This window comes from Schistosoma haematobium, chromosome 4 (genome assembly GCF_000699445.3).
Source record: "Schistosoma haematobium chromosome 4, whole genome shotgun sequence".
Lineage (NCBI taxonomy): Eukaryota > Metazoa > Platyhelminthes > Trematoda > Strigeidida > Schistosomatidae > Schistosoma > Schistosoma haematobium.
Window position 1 is genome coordinate 22366751 of NC_067199.1, and position 25828 is coordinate 22392578.

Here is a 25828-nt window from a genome sequence, read left to right on the forward strand (position 1 = left end):
ATATTGCAAAAAAAACTTATGAAAATACAAACAATTAAATTTGAAATATTGCCATCTTGTAAATGTAGAACAACATAGATATAAGCGAATAATATTGTTTTCGATTAGATCTTCATCAGGCTTTACTCTAATATACATGAATATTTGTATACATATATGAAATTATTAAACCAATCAAGATAGTTTATGAGTTAATGATAACAATGAGAAAGATTACATAATAAGTAAAGAGTGAAAAGTACAAATTAGTAGTGTGATAACAGACAACTGAACCAAAGAGTGAGTGAACACCGCCCTTCGTGGTTAGGAGAAGGTAAAGTCATGACAATATGCAGCTCAGTTCTATCACACTTCATCGATAGCGGTTATGTAGTGGACAGAAACAAGTCATTTCAAATTATTTATCGTATTCCTACTAGTTTTCTTTATGGTGTTTGATCTCGTCTCTTACACATAGCAGAAGCTATAGGAATTCGAGCCAACAAGCCAAGTCTTTATGTTCAGAAGAAATTTGTAACACCCTTATCTCTCCCTTGGCCTTAATAAATGAATTTATTTATTATTTTTCAAACTTTCTCTTCGTTTATTATTTTTCTTCATCCCCTGCTACCGTTTTATTCTCTCTCAAATATACGTTTCACGGTCCAATTATCTGACCACTTCTTATTACGTCATCTTATAATTTTATAATTGTTATCTCACCGTCTATATTTTTCTAATCATTGACCTATTTCCGATTATGTAACATTGATTTGAGCCTTTATTGTTCTTATCAAAAACTAATGCACCTGTTAACACACTACCAATTTGTACTTTTCACTTATTATGTAATCTTTTTCATTGTTATCATTAACTCATAAACTACCTTGACTGGTTTAATATTTCCGTATATGCATGTAAATATTACTGTATATCAGAGCAAAGCCTGATGAGGATCTAATCGAAAACAATATTGTTCGCTTATATATGTTGTTCTAAAACAATTAAATACTTAAATTCACTTGGTATTGTCTGTTTGAGTCTTTCCATTATTGTTTAGGACTGAAATTGATTAGTCTTTTATTGGAATATGTGCATACTGTACGTATTGCCTCGAGTCTCAGAGTGAACATCAAATTTGAGATTCAAGTACATCAAGCTGACGAGTCTCAAATAGGACAAAACATGCGTCTTGAATTCCACTGCTAGACACTGTCCATCTTTGCATATAATACTCGTGAATTAAGGTTTTATCAGGGCAGTACGCACAGTATGCACATATGCCAACATGAGACTGATCAATTGCAGTCCTAAACATTAAAGAGAAGATTTAAACAAACAATACTAAGTGAAGTTAAGCTTCACCTCACTGTACAAACAAGTGGCCATCATAATTCAGTAGCTAAGTGGATAAAGCGATGGCGTTTGAAGCGAACGGTACTACGTTTGAGTCTTAGAGTGAACATCAAATCTGATATGCAGGTACATCCAGCCGACGTGTCCCAAATAGGACGAACTGGATTCCACTGCTAGACACTATCCATTTTTGCATATAATTAAATACTTATTTATCAAGGAGTAGATAGAAGTTTTAATAGACAAATAATCCCATCGGCTTAAGCGTAAGTAAGAAATAAGTATAAACAAGGGTCTATTGACACGCGATTCTTTATGTATTCCGAAAAAAGCTTAATAATCTGATATAAAGATTCCCATGTTAATGTCTATTATACATTCAGTGATCAGTCATTCCTTTTTAATTTAATCGACACTATTTTTAAAACATTAAATCAGGCGTAAATCAACTAAAGGAAAAAAACTGAGTAATATATAAATTCATTTTTCCGATTCTATAGTGTTTATATTCACTGGGTGCTGTTTTACTTGTATATTCCCATTGTTATTCAAGAATGCAATTGATCAGTCTTTTATTGGTATATGTGCATACTGTGTGGATCGCATTGATATAGCCTCAATTCACAAGCTTTTTAAGCAATGATGGATAGTGGCTAGCAGTGGAATCCAGTTTGACGCGCATTTCGTCCAATTTGGGACTCGTCGGCAGGATATACCTGCATTTCAGAGATGATGTTCACTCTAAGACTCAAACCCAGTACGGTTCGCTTCAAACGCCATCGCACTATTCACTTAGCTACTGAGTTTTGATAACCAGGTGCATCCAGCTGACAAGTCTCGAATAGGACGGAACGCGCATCTTTGTTTTAATGTTTATATCTGAAATTCGGTAATAAAATATCCACATGAGATGTTTAACTATCTGTAAAAATGTCCTTAGAATAAATTTTTTCCTAACTGATGAGAATGGGCCTCAAAAATTGCGCTTAAAATCAAACTCTTAGATTAGATATATATTCACTTAAAAAGGTGAAAAAGAGCATGCAAATAAGTTAATATGCATTATGATTGCTATTTTGTGTGTCGGATTATCGTATTCAGAATGGTGGTAGAATATTTGTTGAACTACATATAATTTCATCCAATTGTTGAGTAAAATATTATAAATAATGATTTATTGAACGAAGCTTTAAGAAATTGTTTCAGGAAAATAAAATCCATGTTCAGTGTCTACGATGCTTTTGTAGGTAAGTTGAAATAGATAAAACCGATAGTTTCTTTTTTTAAACAATACGCTCAATCAAGCTTGTGAAATTTACCTGCAGGTTCTTAGCATTAGTGTGATTGAATAACCATTAGAATCTATTAAAATTGTTCTACGATTAATATATTGATTGACATTTTTTAAGAAACACATGAAAAGTATTCTCAAAAACTCAGATAAACAGAGATGAAATAAGTCGTACCGACAAGTGAAAAACTTAAGCTTGAAGACGTCCGGTATTACATATTAAAGTCAAACTGATTTTACCATGAGATAAATTACTTGTGATTAACTAATCTACTTATAAATTATTGATCGACTTCAGGTATTTCATTATAGAATAAATGATAAACACTTGGTTAAATAATGACTCTGATATAACGATGAATCATCTCATTGTATTTCTAAAAATTACATTTCAGAAAGGTTTTTGTGGATATTATAGTAATTCTAATAGTTTAGATCATGAGTCAATTGAAGCTAGATCACTATGGAGAACTTGGAAGCACTGGATGGCGTTTTTATCCTATTGTGGGACTCCTCAACAGTGCACATCCACAATCCCGCCTCGTGAGATGCGAACCCAGGACCTATCGATCTCGAGCGTTAGGGCTTAACCACTAGACCACTGAGCCAGCATCTAGTGGTGTTAATGTCTAACTTCAAATAATCCACGAAATTGAGTGACACACCCACCATTGTCTTCAGTGAGCTGACATCTCACAACAGACGTGGTTGAACTCCACTAGTCACCGCTTCTCACTAGAACTCCAGGAAATACCTCTTGAAGCCAGTCTAGCTTCAATTAACTCATGATCTCAACTATTAAAATTACATTTCAGTTCATAATTTAAAAAAAAGCAAACTCTGATTATCTTAACTATGAAGATAATTTATTAAAACTTAGAACTGATTATGATTTCTTTCCGTAAATGTACATTATAATTTATTTCCTCATAAAGAAACTATTTAATAAACATTTATATAACAACATTTAAATTTTAAAAACAAAGTCGGCGAGACTATAATTTATGGACGAACCAATCAGGCATAAGATGACAGGTCTCGAATTTTGGCGTGAAATTCACTTATCCATTTGGTTAAACAGAGTTTTGACATTATAGCTGATGTTAGTTCGTTATGAAAACCCTAAATATAATTCCTAACCTTAACCATCAACTGTAAATCATAATTCTAATTCTTCACACTAATTTATAAACCCTATTTGGTCCTAGTTATTAGGCGACCACTCTCAAGGTCACTTTAGCATCGCTCAAATCTCGTTCATAAATTATAGTCTCATCAGAAAATCATCTAATCAATAACTAATTGAAGCTTTTTATAATTTACATATACAATATCTGAGAGAATTAAATAAAATATTTTAGAAATTCAATAGTGTACACAATTTTTTTTCTCAAATACAGAAGTCATTCTGTTAAATATCGATGCTAATTAAGACATTTATTTGTTTGCTTCTCATGAAACCAGATGAATATAAAATACAAAAAAAAATAAGTAAACTGAAATTTAGAACCATCAAAGTGTTTTAGTTTACTCAAATTTCACTATAGAAAAATTTTTTAATTTTATGTCCAAACTCTAACTGACCATCCAGCTTATTGAAATTCATTATATGATATATACATTAAAAAAATTAATTTAAGTCTAGGAATTAACTTAATTCAAAGTAATTTGAAGGAACTATGGAAACACAGAAAATTAAACAACCTTGAAAATTTATTGACAATATAGAAATATAGAAATTACTAAAATCTCCACAAAACCCCTTCTAATAATAATCGTCTGCTCACTAGTGACTGACTTCAAGAGGTATTTCCTGGAGTCCTATTGAGAAGCCGTGACCAGTGGAGTTCAACCAGGTCTGTTGTGAGATAGTAGCTTACTGAAGACAATGGTGGGTGTGTCGCTCAATTCCATGGATTAGTTGAAGTTAGACGTTACCACCTTTGAATGCCGGCCAGCTCAGTGGTCAACTGGTTACGCACTCGTGCGCGAGACTGAAAGGTCCTGAGTTCGCATCTCACGAGGCAGGATTGTGGATGTGCACTGTTGAGTAGTCCCAAAATAGAACGAAACGTCCATCCAGTGCTTCCAAGTTCTCCATAGTGATCTAGCTTCAATTGACTCATGGTTTCAACTATTAAAATAGCTAAATTCTCCACAAAACCCGTTTTGATAATATATAAATGCATCAAATTCACTTAAAACAAACACATAATGTGTTGATCTAATGTTAATGTTTTGTCATAAAATTTGAAAATTTTAAAAAGACTGATTTGTTTTTTAAAATTCAGGACACATGTTTTATTACGCGTCAAATTGTGAATGCTTACAGTATGACTTGAAAGCAGTATCGTTTAGAATGTTGTAGTATTACACACTGGACAACTGAACCGCCGATCAATATGGTATTCATTATTTATAAAGTTTTGCTCCTACATTAATGCGAAATAATTTATCACTTATACTGGAGTAAATAAAAACTAATTTCATTATGTAATTTTATACTTGTTGATTCTGTCTATCGAAAACAAACTAGTAAAACTACAAAAAAAAGAGTTTAATATTCATATATATTGAGTACAAAAAAAACGATACACTACAAAATGTCTTTGCACTGGATGTAATACTGTGTTCATTTTAGATAAATCCCTAAAGCTGAATTGCTTGCAATGTCTTTTACGATTTTTTTTTAATTTTGAAAAAATATCATTTAACCGTTGAAGTTTGTTGACGTAACAATTTCAAGGTGAATCATTTGAGGTGAATGTTTTTTTCTTACTTTAGTTACTAATTCATTTTATGATGCATAGAAAACAGACATAATTTTTGAGAGATTGAGACGATCATATATAAAGTTTTATTATTAGAGTACACATCACAGAATAAACATAATATCAAATTTGTTAAATATCATTAGTTATCTGTTTCACGGATAAGTTCAAAGGAATTCTTACAATTAAGATTAATATCTATTAAATAAGATAAATCAGCAAAGAACTAATTTAACTTAAAAGGAATAAAAATCAATAATTTCAGTGAAAAATAAAAATCATATTTACCTACATGCTTCTAATTGATCAGATGTTTCTTCTATAGTTTTTATTTCATTTGAATGATCATCTGATTTATCTATTTCAATATCCATAGACTTTGATGTTGAACGTAAAGTATTTTCAATTTGTTTTATTCTATTTAAACAAGAATTCACTTTTAAATTTATATCAAATGGATTTATTCCTGTTTGTAAATAAACGGTTTCACGAAAATGTTCAGCACAAAAATAGAATAAATTTCCTTCATAACGAATAATTTTAATTTTATCATGTTTTATATACTGAAATGTAGGGAATAGAAATAATCTGGATGAATCATATGAGAGAATTATTTGAATGACGTGAAAAATTAAAAAAAAGAACGAAAACAATAAATATTTCAGGTTTTAATGTTCACTTCAAACTGCTAGTAAAATTGTGGTGCGTGCCACTTATATTGACATAAGTAGTATATGACGCGAGTCAGAAATTTAATATCTGGCGGCGGAAGATGGGAAAGATGAAGAAAGCAAGAGCGGGAATAGAAAGCAATTATTATGGAAATCCAAGAACAATGAAGTTCAAGACAATTATTGAACATTTTGCAAATTAAGTATTATAGTATGGTTTTTCTATTTTACCATTTAACTCTGTAATTTTGTGCTTTAATATAATTCGGTTCTCCTCACCTGTGTTCTCCTTCACTACAAAATCATTGATAAGTAACTAAGGTTTAAAAAATACTGTTTCGTTTTACTTTGATATGACTCAGGAGTGTTCGCCCCATTGGTGGAAAAGTAAAATTCAACTCAGAGTAAGGCGAAATATATATTCAATAATTTTGCAGAATAGAAATGTGATTACTATTAATATAGTCTATCAATTGAATCTTAATACACTGATCTAACATTTCGTTTCTCATTCCACGAGCTATGTGTTGTAATACTAATAGATGATGTTTATATGTAGACATGGACAAAACTTTACAATAAAGCATTAAATTCGATTAATTAATCATATTATTACGCTTTATCAAAACAAAGAATCTTCGTATAGTGTTTTATGTTCGGTATAGCTGTTAATGGTTTTATTTCGAGATTTCGACTGCTCGTTCATTATTCAGATTTGCTGAAAATTCACAGTATTGGTTGTTTTAAAAAAACTATCCATCATTACATAAAATACAGAATAAGGTGATTAAATTATATGTACTTTTCAATGTGTCATATGAAAATATAATTTGGAGTTTAGTTTGCATTAATCAGATCTTCTACTCCCTTTGATAATAATTTAAATATTGTACAAATTACTATACAATCTTAATATTCACCTTTAACTTTGAATTTCGGGATCAGTGATAAGATCCTGAATAATGACTTGTGATACACTGAAATCAGCAATAAAACAAGGGATGACAACTTCGATTAGTTTAAAACTCCTCAATGCTGCTTCCACACATGGGATTAAATCATGAAGCTTTAGATCACGAAGTGTGATACCACTAGACTAAGGAGTTATTACTTGACGATACATTTTTAGAAGTTTTTTCTCTTTTGACTGTTTTCATCACAATGTAAGAATATCATCATAGGTTCACGGTTTTCCAATTATATATTTTTAATTTAAATGAATTTCGGCGCTTATTCATCACATAACTATCGAATATCTGATCTAATAACGACAATTATTACTGAAATTCAAATGAAATAATAAAACAATATGTAATATAAACTGATTATGTACATAAAACTTACATTTGTATAATCTCTACTGTTTCGATAGATTTCTGTGTTTTGAATTTGTTCAAAACTGTGAATTTTAGGCCATTGTATTCGTAATATAACAACTCCAACAGAGATTATGATACCTAATAGAAGACCATAATTTACACTAAGCAATACTGTGCATAGAAATGTAAATATCCAGACTGCCTAAAAATAAAATAAATATACACATATAAAGGGGTAAGTTAAACGTCCTATCACTAATTTTATTTAAATAATATACAACATACGTTAAAACGTTTTAAAATGTTTCGAACCTATGAAAAGGAAATAAAAATGACTTTTCCATTAATACTAATCCAGGAAAATGTATGCTCATGTATTTTGTGCCAAGATAAAATTATCAGAAAATTTCGGTTTTACATGAAGTTGATTGGTCGAAAGCATATAAATTGGAAAAAAACATACATGTTTTTAATTTCAGTACATAAATAAGTACATTTTATTAATTTAAGTAAATAAATGGTCAGTCATTCAGCTACAACGTAAGACCAGGCACATATATGCTCCGTTCGAAGTTGCCATACCTCATTAACACAGCAAGATAAACACCGGATTCATAGAAGTAGTTATTTCAAAAGAAAGATTACATATAAGGATATAGTACAGGAAGAAAGAAGTAATTCGTAGAAAGAAAGATATGAAGCGATTTTAATCTCTTAGTTTAAGGGAAGACAAAGAGTGTATACACCGACGCCATTGTGATCGATTTTGAGCCATGTCACCAAGAGTCTCCAACCATTGGTTACGATAGTCACGCGGACCCCAACCAAGCAGTCTGCATCTACCAACATGGCTCAGACTACAAGTTAGTGACTTCAAGCACTGATGCCACGTTTTGGTTTGGCCACTCCTAACTTTCTTCCAACAATCCCGAACACCGGTTGACATTGCACGTCGTGGTAATCGGTGTTCAGGCATACGCAACACGTGGCCAACCATCTAGGTTGGTGAAGATTTACAACCTCATCAACTGATTTACTTCTGGGGTGATCATATATAATTTGCCAGAGTGAACATCAACTCTGAGATGCAGGTACATCAAGCTGACGAGTCCCAAATAGAATGAATTGCGTGTCAAACTGGATTCCACTGCTAATCACTATTCATCTTTGTTTATAATGCTTGTAAATTAAGGCAATATCGAGGCAATACGCACAGTATGCACATATGCCAATAAGAGACTGGTCAATTTCAGTCATAAACATCAATGTGAAGATTCAAGTAAAAACAATACCAAGTGAATGTATCAGAACTGTTCTAAATAAAATATATGATTAATTCAATAAATGTGTAAACTGAGCTACTAAGTTTGTTAGCTATGAATATAACAAATATTGATATACTCAAATGTTCATCACTCTGAGTCAGTTTCATTTCATAGATTGTTAATCAACGGAATCGGAGATTTCTTACATTTATTCAATAAACACTAAAATGGAAATCATTAAAACATTGTTTTACAATATTTATAGTTATTCAACCATAATGATAGATCATTTTCCTGATGTATTAGAATTTGTCGTATTTGATTTATTACTATTCTTGAAATACCGAATAGTCATTTGAAATTGAAATTGAGGTAATCAAACGGGTAACAGAGCAACAACTAGAAAATCTGAGTTCTAAGGATTCCTTGGGTTGTTTTGAGCAAAAGGAAGAAAATATTTCAAATGTATTGTAAGAAATTAGGAGTATTTTGAAGGAGGTAATAGTATTTAAAATATAAGAAAATGACGTTTTTATAAACCTTACTTTGTGCCATTGTTGAATATAATAGAATATTACATTATTTGTAAGATCTAGTGGTTCTGAGTTTTAAGATTTAAACCACCCAGAAACTTACTAATCTTTTCATTTTATATCATAAATTAATCGAAATGTAATAGATATATAATTTAGATGAGTATTGTTAAGTTTTTTGTAAATAATTGGAATTTTCAGATTGGAGGTCATGACAACATATAGGCGATGAATACCATTTTTTAATAAACATGATCATCTGGTTTTACGGTAACACATGCTTATATATAACAATTTCTAAATCAATTATATCATTCATAAAGATTGCACAGTCAATCATTTATACTATTACATAAACTTTGATGGAAAGATTATACCTGTTATGGTAGGTATAGTTTATTTTATATCTTCTAATTTCCACTAACAGTTTGAAACACGTAACTTACACAAAGTTGAAAATTCTAGTCAAAAACTGTAGTCCCTATGTTTGAAATTCGTCTTTAATACTCCAGTTTGTTTCTTCTTACAAATGTACAAATGCCTTGACTCTTTATTAAGCAGTCGTGATATATTAGTAGGATTCATGCGAAAAGATGTGCTATAACTTGTGACCTTGTGCTCTAATAATATATGACGTCAATTAGAGAAAAGTGACTTATTTACCGGACCAATGACGCATAAACCCGTACGAGCAGTTTAGAGTCCCTATCGGTTCTTCATCCCGCCTAGATCTTCTTGTTGGATCTAGAACACCATCTTCAGTCTCCGCGTTATGAATCATGTATTTCAAACATACTGGATTTATGTACAAACTAAACAAACCACATCGTGCCAAACAATGGAAAATAACATTTGTACAAGATTTAGCAAAAAGTGGCTGTGAATATGGGAGACCAATTAATGGACTGGACATAACTGAAGAACGTTAAATCGTATAATAATAGTCTACGCGTCAAAATAAAGCTTATAATGTGAGGAATATAAATATTCATGGTTTAGTTGTTGAACAATTACACAATAAAAACATATAGTATTAAAACATAAATAGATCCCAACAGTTACCATTCATAATTCTCGTCGGGATATATCAATATGTTAAAAGAAATGAACTAGAAACTAGCAAACCCTATTTACAGTTGTCTTTTCTTATAAGTAAAATGAGAAAATTGTTTATTAATTCGCATAAAACTAAATGAATATTATACCACAGAAAATCTATTTGTACTTGAAAAATTTATTGATCTGTTAGTGAATATTTTTAATAGTGTACTGTGAACATTAACATTCAATGTTGAATGTATTCAAAATAAGAAGTTATTTATAATAAAAATTTGAAAGAGTGTAAATTCACTTTATCTCACATTCATCAAGATCATATATAATAGTATTAATCCATAAGAACGTAATCACTTTACCCATATTGAGCAATGATTCATTGTAACTACATTATTTATTTTTTCACTTTATGTTTAACAATAATCTTTCTCTTTTTGATTGAGATCATGAACCGATTGATGTTAGACCACCATTGAAAATCTGGAAACACTGGACGACCGTTTCGTCCTACTGTGGGACTCCTCAGCAGTGCTTATCCACGAAGCGGCCGTCCAGTGCTTCCAGGTTTTCAATGGTAGTCTAACATCAATCGGTCCATGATCTCAATAAAAAAAAACTTAATGATCTCCACAACCCCTAAACTAATAATATTTCATTAAAATGTAGAGGTAAGCAAGTTCTAAATTTACTGTATCAAACTTGATCAGTTCAAGAAGTTTATATGACTTTATTTCATTATATCGATGAAGATTCACCAGGTGAAATGGAATCGATTTGTTACATACCTTCGTAATTAAATCAACTAAAGTAATGAGACCCTTGTAGTTGAATATAATTCGATTAATACCAATCATAATGACATTACTAGTAAAATCGATGAAAATTGTCTTGTCGTTACTGATAATGAGAAAAAAAATTTAATAATTTATTGTTAAAAACATCACTGAAACTTACGCTGTCCCATGGAGAAAATCTCCAAAACATTACTAAATCTTTTGCTTCCATAAACATTCCTTTAATAGCAACAATAATGATTGCCGATAAACAGAACTTTAGGACAAATGAAAAACAAAACAAGAAAAAAACTGGTAAGGGAAAGGGATAATATATGATTTCATAACGAAGAAGTAGGTATTAGTTCTCTTATGACATAAAGATCTTTAAGATCCATTCATATATTGGTAATAATTCTAAGTAAATTACAGTTTATTTTTTAATGAATAACATACATTCTTCATTCTTGGTTGGTCATCATTTTCGGACACTTTCAAATGACATCGATTTGTTCTGATGTATTCATATCCTTACCAAAAAGACTCAAGTTCACCACTTAAAGTTTCAAAATATTAGACAGTTTTTCACCAAATTACTCTAAAAGCCTATTATTGCATTGCAAGAGATATTTACTTGAATTAAGAATTCTAAACAGAAATTTATTTAGTTAACTTAGCTTTATAGAGTTGTAAGATTTATTGTTAATCAAAGATGAAGCTGATCATTTAATAATCGTTTCTTTTATTAAGTTTGAATATATTCAGTATCTAAACTGTGATTATGTTAGAATATGTTATTTTCACGTGGTATGCTCAATAGATTGGATCACGAAAACACACTGTGTGAAAGATTTAGAATTTTTTTGAAACTAACACAAACTAGAATAGGTTAGAAGTTTTATGACCTACATAATTATGTATTACATGTGCTTTGACATTCAGTTTAAGATCATTAGTGATACAGTTAGCTAAGTATCTACTATAATTCAGATTGAATACTACATTTTTTATATCTTTCATTATAATCATATATTCTATTGTTATTATATCAATGAGAACATTTTTCTAACTAAATTACATTCAACTTACAATTGGCACGGAAAAAAGTAGTGGTCCAATAAAGAACAAAACCAGTATAAGTAGTAAACATGAGAAAAGACTGGCAACCTGTGTACGTCCACCAGCAGATACGGCAACAGCAGATCGTGATAACGATGCAGCCGCTGGATATCCATGAAAAAATGAACTGATTACATTTGTCACTCCGAAAGCAATAAGCTCCTAGATTGAGAATATCGAAATATTGCTTTGTTAATTGATATTTGAGTAGAGAAATATCTTAATCGTGAATAATTTCAAACGATTCTTTTTTCGAAAATTCAAAACAAATATCTGTTGATCATTTTTATCATGTCAGGTTTTATTTTCTTACCAATGAAAGAGATTTATGGCTTTCTATAACTTATCACAAAATGATTAGTGTATTAGTTTGAAAAAATTATTTCGATGGAACCGTATTTTATGCATAAATGAATCAGATCTACCCCATTTATGTAGTTTCCTTGATAAAATGTTGTACAACAAGGATGTTGAACATTGTGAAATGAAGTGAATTTATTAAATTCGGTATAGTCCAAATAATCTACAATCAGACTGATTTGTACAAGTAAATGAAATATTTTGCTGTTATATTTTTATATGTAACTTTCTAAAATATTCGGACTTAAATTAGGGCTTCTTGAATTTTTGTATGGAGTTCAACTCCCCCCCCCCAAGTTGAGCAAATGTTAATTAGATCTTTATCTTAAAACGCGTAAAGTTTATAAATGTAACTATTGTGCACCCATATGATGAATAAGACATGATATGAAAGTTAATTTACAAAAAAACATTTGCTGATGATCTAGATTACATCTGAAATGTTAGTCACTCATTGAGTGCACATGATATGATTTAGAAAATAATAAAAGAAATTTTGTTGTATCTGTTAAGACCATTAAAAGTTAATAATCTAACAGAAAAATTATTCAACGACTATCATCTATGCGGAAAGTTGGAAAGCCGAAAGGTTATGACTATCTGATTATCGTTTGTAAGCTTTATTTCATTGATGCTATAAATGATGTCCACTCTAGAGTTTATGCAATGTGGTCACAATCATGGAACTATCTTCAGAATTATAAAGACTCTTAAAGTAATACCTACCCTGGTAATATTGATTTATTATCCAGAGTGATTAGGTTTCAGTTTGTGTTCACATTATTATTATTATTATTATTATTATTATTATTATTACTCTTATCATTAACTTATCTCCTCTAACCCCGTTTCCTGTCTAGTTGACCTTTTATTTTTATATATAAATGCTCTTAACAAGTATATGTGTGACCAGATTGTTCGAAATGTATTGCGCTAATATATCACATAGTTCTGATAATCTTCGTCTTCTAATATCACTTAAGGTCATCTGTAAAATAGTTATATCACTGCTTTTTCTATAGTTTTCTATAACACTGACTAAATTTTGTAAACATAGGAGGTCAGAGGGTACTCAATGATAGACCAGTCAATGTCACTAAAGCAATTTTCCTCAACCAAAACGAATGGAATCGGGAAGTACTTTGCCATTTTATGGTCGGGTAAATCACTACATTTATGGTGTGTAGCCTTATATTTCTAGAACTAGATAATCATGGTTACATCTCATCTCCATTTTTCTATGTAGGATCTTTTGAAGTCGAAATATGGCCAGCATCAAAACAGTACGATTAATCATTAGTGGTCAATACCTTTAAGGCTTTTTAAAAAGTTTCTTATTATCCCGCTATGCGTTTAAACAATGTTCTTTCAAAATACATTTTTCTTCCAACTTCAAATAGTTTTTTTAATTATCCATTCATAGCAAAGAAAACCAAACAACCAATAAGCAGAGATGTATAGTTGTTTGTAGTGAAATCCAGGACGAGAGTTTCGTTGTATTTGGGACAAGTTAGTTGTATGTACCTAGAGTTCAAAGTTGATGTTCACTCTGTGACTTGACCCAGTACCTTTCTTTCCAGATGCCATGACATTATCCACTTAGCTGATGAGTCATAAAAAGAATGAAAATCATGTCCTTGATTCCACTACTAGCCTCCGCTCCAAAAGCTTTTGACTTATTAACAATATTGAGGCTATTCACATAGGATTCGCGAATGGCAAAAAGTGACTGTTCAATTACAATCCTAACACATCTATGGTAAGATTCAAAAATCAAAGATCCAAACAACTAACTGTTTTGATGTTTCATTGTTCAGAAATTAAGAATTATTTGTGTGAACCTCTTGTGAAAACTCTTGATCTTGATATGAAGAAAATACTAAGACTGTTTAACTTTCGTGTGATTTATATCTTATTACGAACATTTGTTACAATTTGTGTCAAATAAGATAGATTTTAGCTCTTAAGAAGATTGAATGACATAAAATCGATTGATCTCATTTCATTTCGTCATTCATTGTCAAACTACATACCAATTTAATGAGACCTTAGTTTCATCTAAGAAAACATAGTTGATTATTTGGATTGGTATATTTTAATTACGGTAGTTCTGTTTGTGCTAATTTGTAGTAAATATTATATTCTAAATAGAAGTTGATCTTATCTTCATTATTTTACTTTCTATCTTCTTTATTCATCGAACTTTTCTTGTGCTATTTTGTAATCACTGTCAATAATTTGGTTAGGTACATCAACCTAGAATGTATTTGCGATACAATAAATGTGTGTTTAGAATAATCTGATATAATTATGGTAGCACGTTTTTAAAAAAAACGAACATGAGCAGATGAGTTTGTATAACTAAAACAATTACACAATGTAACCTATTTATCTAAAGAGAAAAATGTTTGTAAATATTCACCTGCTGAAATATTTTGTACATAACTATAAATGATTATTTGATTATTGATAAAAGGTAATTGGTTAAGAACGAAATCAACTAAAAAGCTTATAAACACTCAGTTGCTGTTGAACTATCTTATCTAAGACAAATGCCATTTTGTTCAAAGTCGGGTACAGTTTCACAGATTCATTTGCTATTGATACTTTTCTGAATTTCCAGTCTTATTATAACTTCACACACTATAATTCTCAATTCTACTTCCGCTTTTCCGACTGCATTCTTTGTTTAGATTCCTATCTTTCACTGATAATAGAAGCATTTCAGATGTATTGATTTTCTGTCCGCGTGTTAGTGTAAAATATGTTAATCTGAACTAATTCCTACTTTTTCTATGACGAACCTTTGTATTGCATTTTATCCATTCTACAGGCAGCTGAACTTGGAAAGTTCGATTTTCCAGCTAAACAAATTAAACTAATAGCAAACTTCTAATTTCAAGACTAGTACAACTAGCAGTCAAATTGAAATCCATCATACGATATTAGTTAAATACGATTTTTTTATTTGACATTTTTACTTGATTATAAAGCTAATGAAGTTACCATCAAGAAGTTTGGAAGTATTCTGCTCAAGTGAAAACTTAAATGAATTGTAAAGGATTAGTTAATTAAACAATTTGTTATAAGTTGAAATGATATAACACTCTTTAAAAATGTCGGGTTACTTGATTAGTATTGATTTTATAGTTAAAACGTGTTGCAAATATTCGTGCAAGGGATACACTAACTGAAATACCAATAACTGCTGAAATAATACTGTCACCAATATGTGGACCCATTAACGTGATATCCGGTACTTCTGGATACTGAATTCTGAAATAAAATGATATTGAGAAATCGTATTAGACAAAGAGAATTAATCTGATTTTGGATTTTATGAAGACTATTTTATTATGAGAAGAAACTATTCTTTGAGCAGTTAATCTACTGACCTGTGAAAATCAAGTTTGTAATTGTTCATATAAATAATTTCACTAGTTCATAAGTTTTTATGAGGTTAATTCAAACACTTGGATCTTTCTATTTATCAAGTGACAATACTCTGTCGTCATATTATCATCGTTAATGATATTAAAATATTATTTACTACTAATTGTCATGTAATTATCCCAAATACCATTTTACTAAACTCTCTAACTTCATCAAATAACTGTGTAACATAAGCTTACACAAGATAATGAAAGTCTTGTTCACTTTTTTACTCAACATATGTATATCATTTTGATGAATTCATTGTCCGTGTCATTGAATAATGATTCCTTATCAATCTGAAAAATACCATAATTATTTCTTATATTACTTAATTTAATTATCAGATTTTACAGCTTCATCGTACTACTTTCTACCTGTTTTGAAGTGTTTAGGCTCTTATATTGTTCTGTTTCATACTATTTTTAAATACATATCCATTCAAAGGATCTAGATTTGGTCTGATAAAATGATCATATTTTTTAGAATAGTACAACAATTATATATAAAGACTACCATTTTTACGTAACCGTAATAATAATAATAATCTATTAAATTATTGATCCACTACAATATTGCTCACATCCAATTTAATTAAGGTTATCAGAAGCAACTACTTGAATGTTTTATTAAGATTGGTAATATACTAAAAATATCTTTTCTTGAGCCAGTAAACTATGGAAACACATAAAAATATATGTTTTCCTGATGATATTATGAAATGTTTATTTGGGTTAATAGAGTTAACAGTACTGAAGTGCTTCCTTCACTTAGTAAGATAAAACAATTTTGATGTCTGTGAAGGGAAGTTGTACTAAGTTTATTTGATTTCAATATGAATATAACTGTAACGACAAGTTTTGACAAAACAAATGGTAAATTACAACATTTGATTAACATTATTGGATGGTTAGTGAAATTTTAGAATGTTACACTATTATTTTAAGAACTTTTTGTCATTAGTGAAACAAGAAAATGGCCAAAAATTCCTGAATTTATTGTTTCACAGAAATGTTTAATTTCATGGAAGCCTATCAGTCGGAATATTTTATATAGAATGCCATTTTTACTGTAAATTCACATTTAAGAGGATCTGATTAGATATTACTTAAATTTGTTAGATTGTTTTAAAAGTTATGTATTTGCATATCCTAAATTGTTATGCACAATTCCTCTCAGAGCTCTTCTAAAGTCACTAGGCCGGTTAAAGGAGCAAGGTTGGGCATAGGGTTAGCAAACCCGTTCCGTAAATAAAATATCGCTTAAAAACGACAACCAGAAAATTGCTCTACATGCAGTTAGTTACAATTTAGTCCCTAGTTATAATGTAAATATCAACAAGAAGTAAGCTTTAATATTTGTAAAGGTTTGGATTTATAATGTTCGGATAGTGAACAGAGACTACTTATTCTTAATAGTCAGAAGACCTCTATAGATTATTAAAGAACGAAAGATATTTAACTCAACAACTATTCTCAATGACTTCGTCAGAAGTCTGTAATTCTTGTAGCCAAGATAAAACATACGTAAATAAGTAAACCAAAAAATGCATGGGTTACGGATTAAATATATCCTTAATGTTCATAGTTTAAATCACGATCTGATCTTAAATCACGAAAATTTCACAGTGTCCGCTAAGCCAACTTTACGTTTTAGATATGTCATTTGTAAATTTGTAGGGTCATTTTAAAACGAGTGTATGAAAACTATTTGTTGTGTGTTGAGTTTTAATAAAATGACTTTAGTTATCATTAATTGATAACAATCTGGTCATGTCAGTGTAATGTATAATAAGAGAACAAAGAATTAAAATCTTAAGTTCATGTTGTTTAAGAGAAATGAATCTGCAAATTAAGATATGGAAAAGATACAGATAACAGAAGAATTGTGGATAAGGGTTTATTATATATATATATTTATATTAAGCATGGAGTAACCTCATTGTGAGCCACTGTACACATAGAATATATCTCTTTTGGCTGTGTACGTTTGGTTTCCTGGTGATGATTTTACTGGCTTCCGTTATGGAGAATAGGCGTAATCTTTTACATTTGAGAAGGTTGTTCTGGAATTGGTATGAAATCAAATGGTTTCATTTATTAATATGATATGATTACTATATGCCACGCGAGAAATAATGACCTTGTTGATCGATCCCGTCACCTCAAGTCCCAACCATTCCGATACATGTTAACGAATACTCAAAGAAAAATAATTCTGAGTACGCCCTTGTAACTGGCCCCGCAACGGTAGATAAATTGGTAATAGCATATGGAAGAGCTCATGATCGGTATCTTATACTTGATCTTTTGAGGTCAACCACCATGTTCCATTTATAATTTAGTTTTGGATCAAGAGCTTTCTTGCTGACTGTGTAAGCTTTTATCCTATTCTTCGGTTTTTTGACCAAGCTGGACAACTACTGCTTTATAAATTGTTCTTTAATGTATCCATTTCTTTATCTACACTGTCTTGAGTAAAATAAAAGATTGGTTTTATGTTTGAAACATTTGACTCCATAGCTCAGTGACGAAGTTATTAAAAGTAATAGGTCGTTCAATTCATGGGATCTTTCAAGCATCAACATCAGGTGGGCTCCCAGTTGCACTGAAAAAACTTGATGCGTTTGTTCATTATAATTGAGGATTGACTGAAGAGAAAAACCATTTAGGACTTTATTGAAAGCTTCATTCTAACACACCATAGTCTGAAATTTTATGTTGAATCTATCCGTCAATGTAAAATCAAACCAAATGTTAAATAACTGTAAAATAATGCTTCAAATCAAATTGAACCTATTTGAACTAACATCAAGAAACATACTATGCTAATAAGGATCTTTTTTCAAATACTAAACAATTTATTTGTGAATTATGTTTGAGAAGTGCTGAAAACATGAGAAATCAAGGAAAGGGTTTAATTATCTATAGGACTTGATAAACAACTACTTGAAATAAACTAAGAAAAAACTATAATCGTTAGTTTTAATAAACATTTCTTGTTGTCAAACACGTTTCTATGAAGAGAACTATAAAATATCTTACCCTTTCGATATTTTACCAACAATTTTAACATCATATTTATCGTGTAAATCAACTGAATATGAAACAATAGTTGACAATATAACCTGTGGTATAGAATAATTAGTAATAATTTAGGTATAATAAGTGAATATAACAAATAGAACTGGTCAACAATCTAAATACGATCTGATTACTTGATATCAATAAGATAAAATGTTATATTTCTGATATTGAAACCCAACTTACTATAAGTAATCTATACCTCATATTACTTCAAACATGATTTTGTTTATGACTGCTATCATATCTTGTTTGGCTTATTTTAAAATGATCTGTAAAAAGCTACAATTTTATATCCTAATTTTTAACTACGTTTTGCATAATGAATAAAAAAACCAAATTGTTCATGCTTTTTAAAATGATACTTTAAAAGAATACTGAAGCAGCATTCATTTCAACTAGACAGTTAAAATTATGTAATTAACTCGAATATAAATTACCTTTTAAACAATTCATTTTTGTTATTAAGCTTTATTGCACAGCATATTTATGAATTTCTCACATCTTCTATACTTTAACCACTTCGGTGCCCCATATATATATACTTGAAGGTTATGAAGACATAATGAATACAACATGGAAGTCTAAAGATCAATATTAGTCTGAATTCTTAGATAAACGTTCGTACTTCAGTTCGCTGATAATAAAGGATAATTCTACTTATTTATAACAATCTAAAATTTGTTATGTAACTAATGAATAATTTATACATATATGTAATGATTTACTTTCAGATTAATAGTTCATCTACGTTAGCCTTTCATGTTTACATTCATGGGTATATACAATTTCAATCCACAAAGATTTTTATAAATTTATGATTTAAATAATGGTTGGAAAGTTTTACAGGTAGGTAGATTATAACTAGAAAGATAGTTTTTGTTATATTAATTATTCAGACAGTTAATTTACATTGATTTACTAAAACTTAAGGAACTATTATTGGTGAATTATTATTATCAATATTATCTCAAGCGAAGAAAATGTTGACAATCTAAAAATATGATCTTGAAGGGCTAGACTTCAATTAATAAACAGTTTAATGTTTTCTACTGAATCTATTCGTTTACTATGTAATTCTATTAATTTTAAAGTTCCAGATACTTGAGTATAAGTGATTACCTTCTATCTAAACTGATTTCTGTTATCAAGTATTTCTATAGTATTATCAGAAGGGGGTTTTGTGGAGATATCCGTAATTTAATAGTTGAATTCATGCGTCAATTACAGCTAGACTACCATAAAAATCCTGGAAGTATAGGACTTCTCGACAGTGAGAGTTCACTATCCCGCCCCGCGCGATTCGAACCCAGGACCTATCTGTCTTGCGCGTGAACGCTTGAGCTCCAAACCACTGAGCCGGCATCCAACAATGCTAATGTATAACTTTAACCAGTCCACGAAATCGCGCCACCGTCCACTATTGTTTCCTGCGGGGCGAGATCGTGGACGAGCCCCATACTAAGAAGAAGTGGCCGTCTAATGCTCCCAGGTTTTCCATGGTGGTGTAGTTTTAAGTGACTCACGAATTCAACTATCTCTAGAGTATTTAAAATTAATATTAAAAAAACAATTCAGTGTTTTTAAAAAATTGGAAATTCAACTCACAATAATTAAATCTATAGGAAGAGGAATAAATGAAAATTTCTTAACAACTGGACTAATCCGTTCTTTGTAAACAGCCAAAATTGCTATACATGCGCCAGCCATCAACATTGTCGGTATGTTGGTATGTTGAATAGTACGAAATATTTCATAGTATGTCTATTTAATCAAAAAAATGCATACAAATAAAGCTAGTTCTCATTTGCACGAAGAAAGATATTAACTACACTTTTCCTAAATAAGACTATACCAAAGCATGCTTATCTCATAGTAGTTTTGAAACAAATTAGAGCTGATATTAAACATTTTTTTGATTCCATGGAGATTAAAATATATTGATTTAAAAAGATAGTTTAGAAACTTCTATTCTGTTAGTCAGATTTTAGTGTACAGTCATGATTTACATAACCCAGGTCTAGGACATTCGATCAATTACCATTACTAGTAAACAGTGAATACTTTTTTCTTTAGTTTGTAGTTACATTTCGGTTTAAGTCAGTACAATTTAGACAAAAATAAATACTTAATTTGTCACTATTACAAAAATTCATTAAGATTTTTACTGCACCATATAATATACTGGTAAATAATTTAACAGTATTATGTAACTCAAACACATTATATCGAACGATTGAATAATTAAAAATGGGCAGTTTTATGTGGATTAGACAGATTGTTATTAATTGACATAACTGTTATTGGTTTCTACAGGATAAAATAAATTTACTTCTTATTATATAACTAACTGTTACAGTTTTGTAGACAACTGTCAAATTTTAGGCAGGAAACATTTGTAGTTTGAATGAAAGTGTACTAAAAGCCAAAAATTAAATTTATTCTTCCTGTGGTTTATTTATAAATCATCTATTCGCACAAAACATTACTCAGTATTCGATTAATTCATAGACCCAAACACGAACTGTGTCGTTTATATTCACCTCAAAGTAACGAAATAACTATTACAGACTGAGGTACTCTTGTATACATTAGATAACATTACACCTCATGAGTGTTATTGTCATAAACTTTAAAGCTGATAGCTAATTTTTTGATATATTTCTGTAGCAAACTGCAGGATTTACCAATCAGAATTCTATGCTTAGTATTGTACATCGGAGTGATACACTAAAAATTGCAATTCAGTAAGATTAACTTATATTACCTTATCGGAAACAAATACAGATAAAATGGTTATGGTAATTTAAAAGTAAGCTAATCAATTGAATGAAATTCAATACAAGTTTGGCTAGGATAACAACTAACATATGAGTTCCAAATTTATGATGAAGAAAAACAATAGTCTTTTATTGACCCTATTTGTCATTACTCCTTTCGTTTCGAAAAGTAATAATAATATAAAATTATGAAACTTTATTAACAATTCTGTCAAAATGGCCTTGAGCTTTAATCTGAGTTAGTAAATTTGAAGAGCTTATGCATTATAATCAATAATTTATTTTTAATACAGTACAGTATCAAAATTAAAAACAGCGTGGAAAGTGCTGAATTTTCTTAATTAATCAAATTGTATCAAACTCACGTATGGTATAGTGAAAAGACCAGGAAACCGGGGTAATTTTAAACCTAGTACATTCTTTACTTGAGTTGTAAATACATGAACAGCTACTCCAACAGTGAAACCAGATGTCATCGGTACAGAAAAGTATCTGATTAAACTGCCTAATCTGAATAATCCCATTAGAAGCTAAAATTACCAAAATAAAGGGCCAAGATTTATACATCTTTGATAAAAATTTATAACTGTATCTTAAATGACTTATAAATTAATAAATAAAATTATGTAATACTGTGATTTTATTTGATTGCAATGAGATAGTCTGTAGAAAGTCTTATCAACTACAACCGTCTAGAACTGTGCACTTTTATTCGTGTCAGATATACTACTGGACACAATGAAACGCGAATGAGAGGTTTCTACTAGAAGTAAAGACTAAACCAACATTGATAATGGTTATCATCAAGTAACCAAAAAATGTGTAAATATTAAAATCTAATTCGAAATCTCAGCAATGATAACTAGACAAATTGATCTAATGATATATTTGTCTAATTTCAGTACAAGACTGAAGGATGTTTCAGTAGTATTAAAAACACCTCAAGATTGATTTTAATTATTATTAAATGGGATCTATGACTGGTTGACCATTTGTCTGATAAACGGGTTGTATAAAAACTGGTTTAAAGCACAGTGATAAATTTATGCCATATCTAGATCTTCCAACTAGTTTTAAAATTAGCCAAAGGAACACTGATCTTTAAAAATACAAATTATTTTGAGTAGCCTGATAAGATAACACACACTAGATGATTAAGTGAATAATACAGAATAAGAGAATTCCTAACGCTTATTACCCTATGCTTTTAAAAGAATATAAATAAATATTGTATAAATAAAGCATTTTATCTTACTTGTACAATGCCTACTGAAAATCCTAATGCTAATGCATAAGGAATTCTGAATTGTTCTGCATCATGTAACGAAGTGTCATTATGAGTCATATTACCATATAATGCTTCATTAGCTGATTTTACTGAAAATAAACATGATATTAACAAAAAAAACAAAATTATTAAGATATTTAAATTCATTATAAGTATAATCATACATAGGAATATGTTGTAACTTGTGCCCTTGTGTTCTATTAAAATATGACCTAATGATACCACCAATTAGGAAAAAGTGATTTATTGACCGGAACAATGACGCGTAAAACCCGTACGAGCATTCTGCAGTCTTATCGATTCTTCCAGCCTAGCTCTGTCTGTTAAGTCAAGAACACCGATCTCAGCCTCCGCGATATGAATCATGTATTTCAAACATACAAACCAAACAGACCACATTGCACCACAAAATAGAAAACAACATTTGTACATAGTCTAGCCGAAAGTGGCTGTGAATATGGGAGACTGTAATTAATAAACTGAGCATAACGTAAGAACGGTAAATCTTATAACAATAGTAAATAGATCAAAATAAAGCTTATAATAAGAGGAACGTAAATATGCATAGTACAGTTACTTGATAACTAAACAATAAAAATATAAGTATCGTATTAGTCCATAAATAGTTCTCAAAGCTTACCATTCATAATTCTCGTTGGGATATAACAGAATACAATTTGAAATTTACATTGAACTAAAGTACATAAATTATGAATCTAGTTAATTTGCAATAAATGAATCATTATGAATAAATTACACTCGCAATACAAATTGACCGTTAGGCTGTTAATGATATATTTAAAATGATATTTAATTATCCTTCAAAACATTTCAACCTAGAAACACTGACAATAATAGTCCGTTAACTCTATAACTAAAAGTGTTATGAAACACCAAGTTAAACTTTAGTAAATAAACTATTTCACATGACAACAAAATGTGGTGCTTTTTCAACCTATCTATGTTTTAAATATACTACTTATTATTAATGAAAGAGGTTGTTATCGCTTTTATCAGACTATAGATAATAGAAGCAAAGTAAATTTGTTATTGTGCTATTTCAGTAATATTGGAACTGATCCTTGTATTTAACTAAGAAATATGTACTAAGAAAATCGTAGTCTCTAGTTTTTATTCAATATCATAGCTAATTCAATATAGCCACGACTTTTCAATAGTCTATTCTGAAACTTCACTGATAACCATAAGATTTACAGACCGCCTTTTGTATGCCATTTTTCAATAGTTTATTTTTAAAATAATTGAACAGCTTTTCTAATACAAGCCGTTAAAGAACAATTGGTTTCGCTACATATTTAAAGTTTGTCAGTATTGGTCAGTGACAAGATAGTTTTAATTCTATGAATATCTGATTTAAAAAAAATCGAAATTAAACCTGTAGTACCATCGTACTGAACAGAACACGAGTGGGGAACAATCGAATGTATTTACCCCAAAATTACAGGACTTGTCAATAAAATCTAACAACCATAAAGTAAGTGCTTAATTTGCGAAATGTCCACCAATTGTCTCAAAATGACTCAGACTTCATTGCTCTTGCATTTTCATACAAATTGAATTCTGTTTCCATTCTTTACTATTCGATCCTCTTGTCTCTCTGTTGCCATACCTTCTGTTCATGACTAACATCATATACTACCTATGTCAATATAAGTAGCACACACCACACCATTACTACTACCGATGGGTTCATTATAAACAAGGTGTTTAATAAATGTATTCTGACATCATACATTCAAAGGTTAGTTTAAGAAAAGATGGTCAACTTCTAGGATCATAACAAGGAACTGTAGGAAAGTGTAAAATCTTAACATAATTATATGTAACACACTTTAGTCTCTTTTTATTCTATAAGTCAATTATTGTGAGCAAACAATTAGGAATTTATGACAATGTTTCAGGTTTTTTGTTGATTACTATGGCATTTAAAAATCTTTGAGAGAGCAGTTTTACTGATCATGGATCTTACGGACATATAAATTGCGATTCATTACATTGTGGATAAAAAGATTGGGACAGATTTCATCTATCATTTAAATATATATATATAATATCCGGGAATAATTAAAATGAAATCTTCTTCGCTGCACCGTTCTAATCCTTCTTCAATGACATCATGGGTTACTTCTATTATGTATTATCCATAATAACATAATATTTATTGAAGAACATGCTTATGTTTAACAAGTAAGTTACTTCAATGAAAGTTATTAAACTTACTACTATCAGCCTTCAGATGAATTACTCTATCAAGAAAGTCACCTGTTAGTAAACTAACTACTGCCATTGTACCTGAAACAAAAAAATCAGACAATTGTTTTAGAAAAGAATTTATTCATTAACAAAGAGAATAGAAAGTATTTTAAAAGATTTTTAATAAATTCTTTTGTACTCTTAATATAAATCTTTTTCCAATGGTGTGCTTTCTCGTCGATATGAGAAATTGAAAATTCAGCACATATGAATGTATGTAATGCAGTTTATTCAATTGAAATTATCATAATATACTATATCTAACGATTTAAACAAAATAAGACAAATAAATTAACAAAATATAAATAATAATAAAGCGCTTGAACAAGGAGGTCAATGTATTCTCACTAATTAATTATTTACAGACAAGTATATTTCAGAAAATACGATATCGAACAACCAACTATGTAGTTCAAAAGCAAATATCACCTTATCTCAGATTCATTAAATATAATACATAACTTTATAATTATCTGAT

At 30.0% G+C, this 25828-nt stretch overlaps 2 protein-coding genes across 3 annotated transcripts in view; one reads left to right on the forward strand and one right to left on the reverse strand.

The window, feature by feature from the left end:
• MED20 (mediator complex subunit Med20) overlaps positions 1–25828 on the forward strand; it is a 94146-nt gene that overhangs the window by 55408 nt on the left and 12910 nt on the right. The gene's annotated exons all lie outside the window — the stretch shown is intronic.
• The window catches only part of MS3_00007665 (uncharacterized protein), a 40586-nt gene that overhangs the window by 4964 nt on the left and 9794 nt on the right, over positions 1–25828 (reverse strand). The window contains exons 4-13 of the mRNA XM_051215977.1: positions 25318–25389; positions 23044–23165; positions 22154–22318; positions 20617–20772; positions 18970–19052; positions 15622–15769; positions 12104–12295; positions 11196–11291; positions 7413–7589; positions 5690–5960 (exon numbers count right to left, since the gene is read on the reverse strand). Coding sequence (XP_051066524.1) covers positions 5690–5960; positions 7413–7589; positions 11196–11291; positions 12104–12295; positions 15622–15769; positions 18970–19052; positions 20617–20772; positions 22154–22318; positions 23044–23165; positions 25318–25389 — 1482 coding nt within the window. The remainder of the gene's footprint in view (positions 1–5689; positions 5961–7412; positions 7590–11195; positions 11292–12103; positions 12296–15621; positions 15770–18969; positions 19053–20616; positions 20773–22153; positions 22319–23043; positions 23166–25317; positions 25390–25828) is intronic.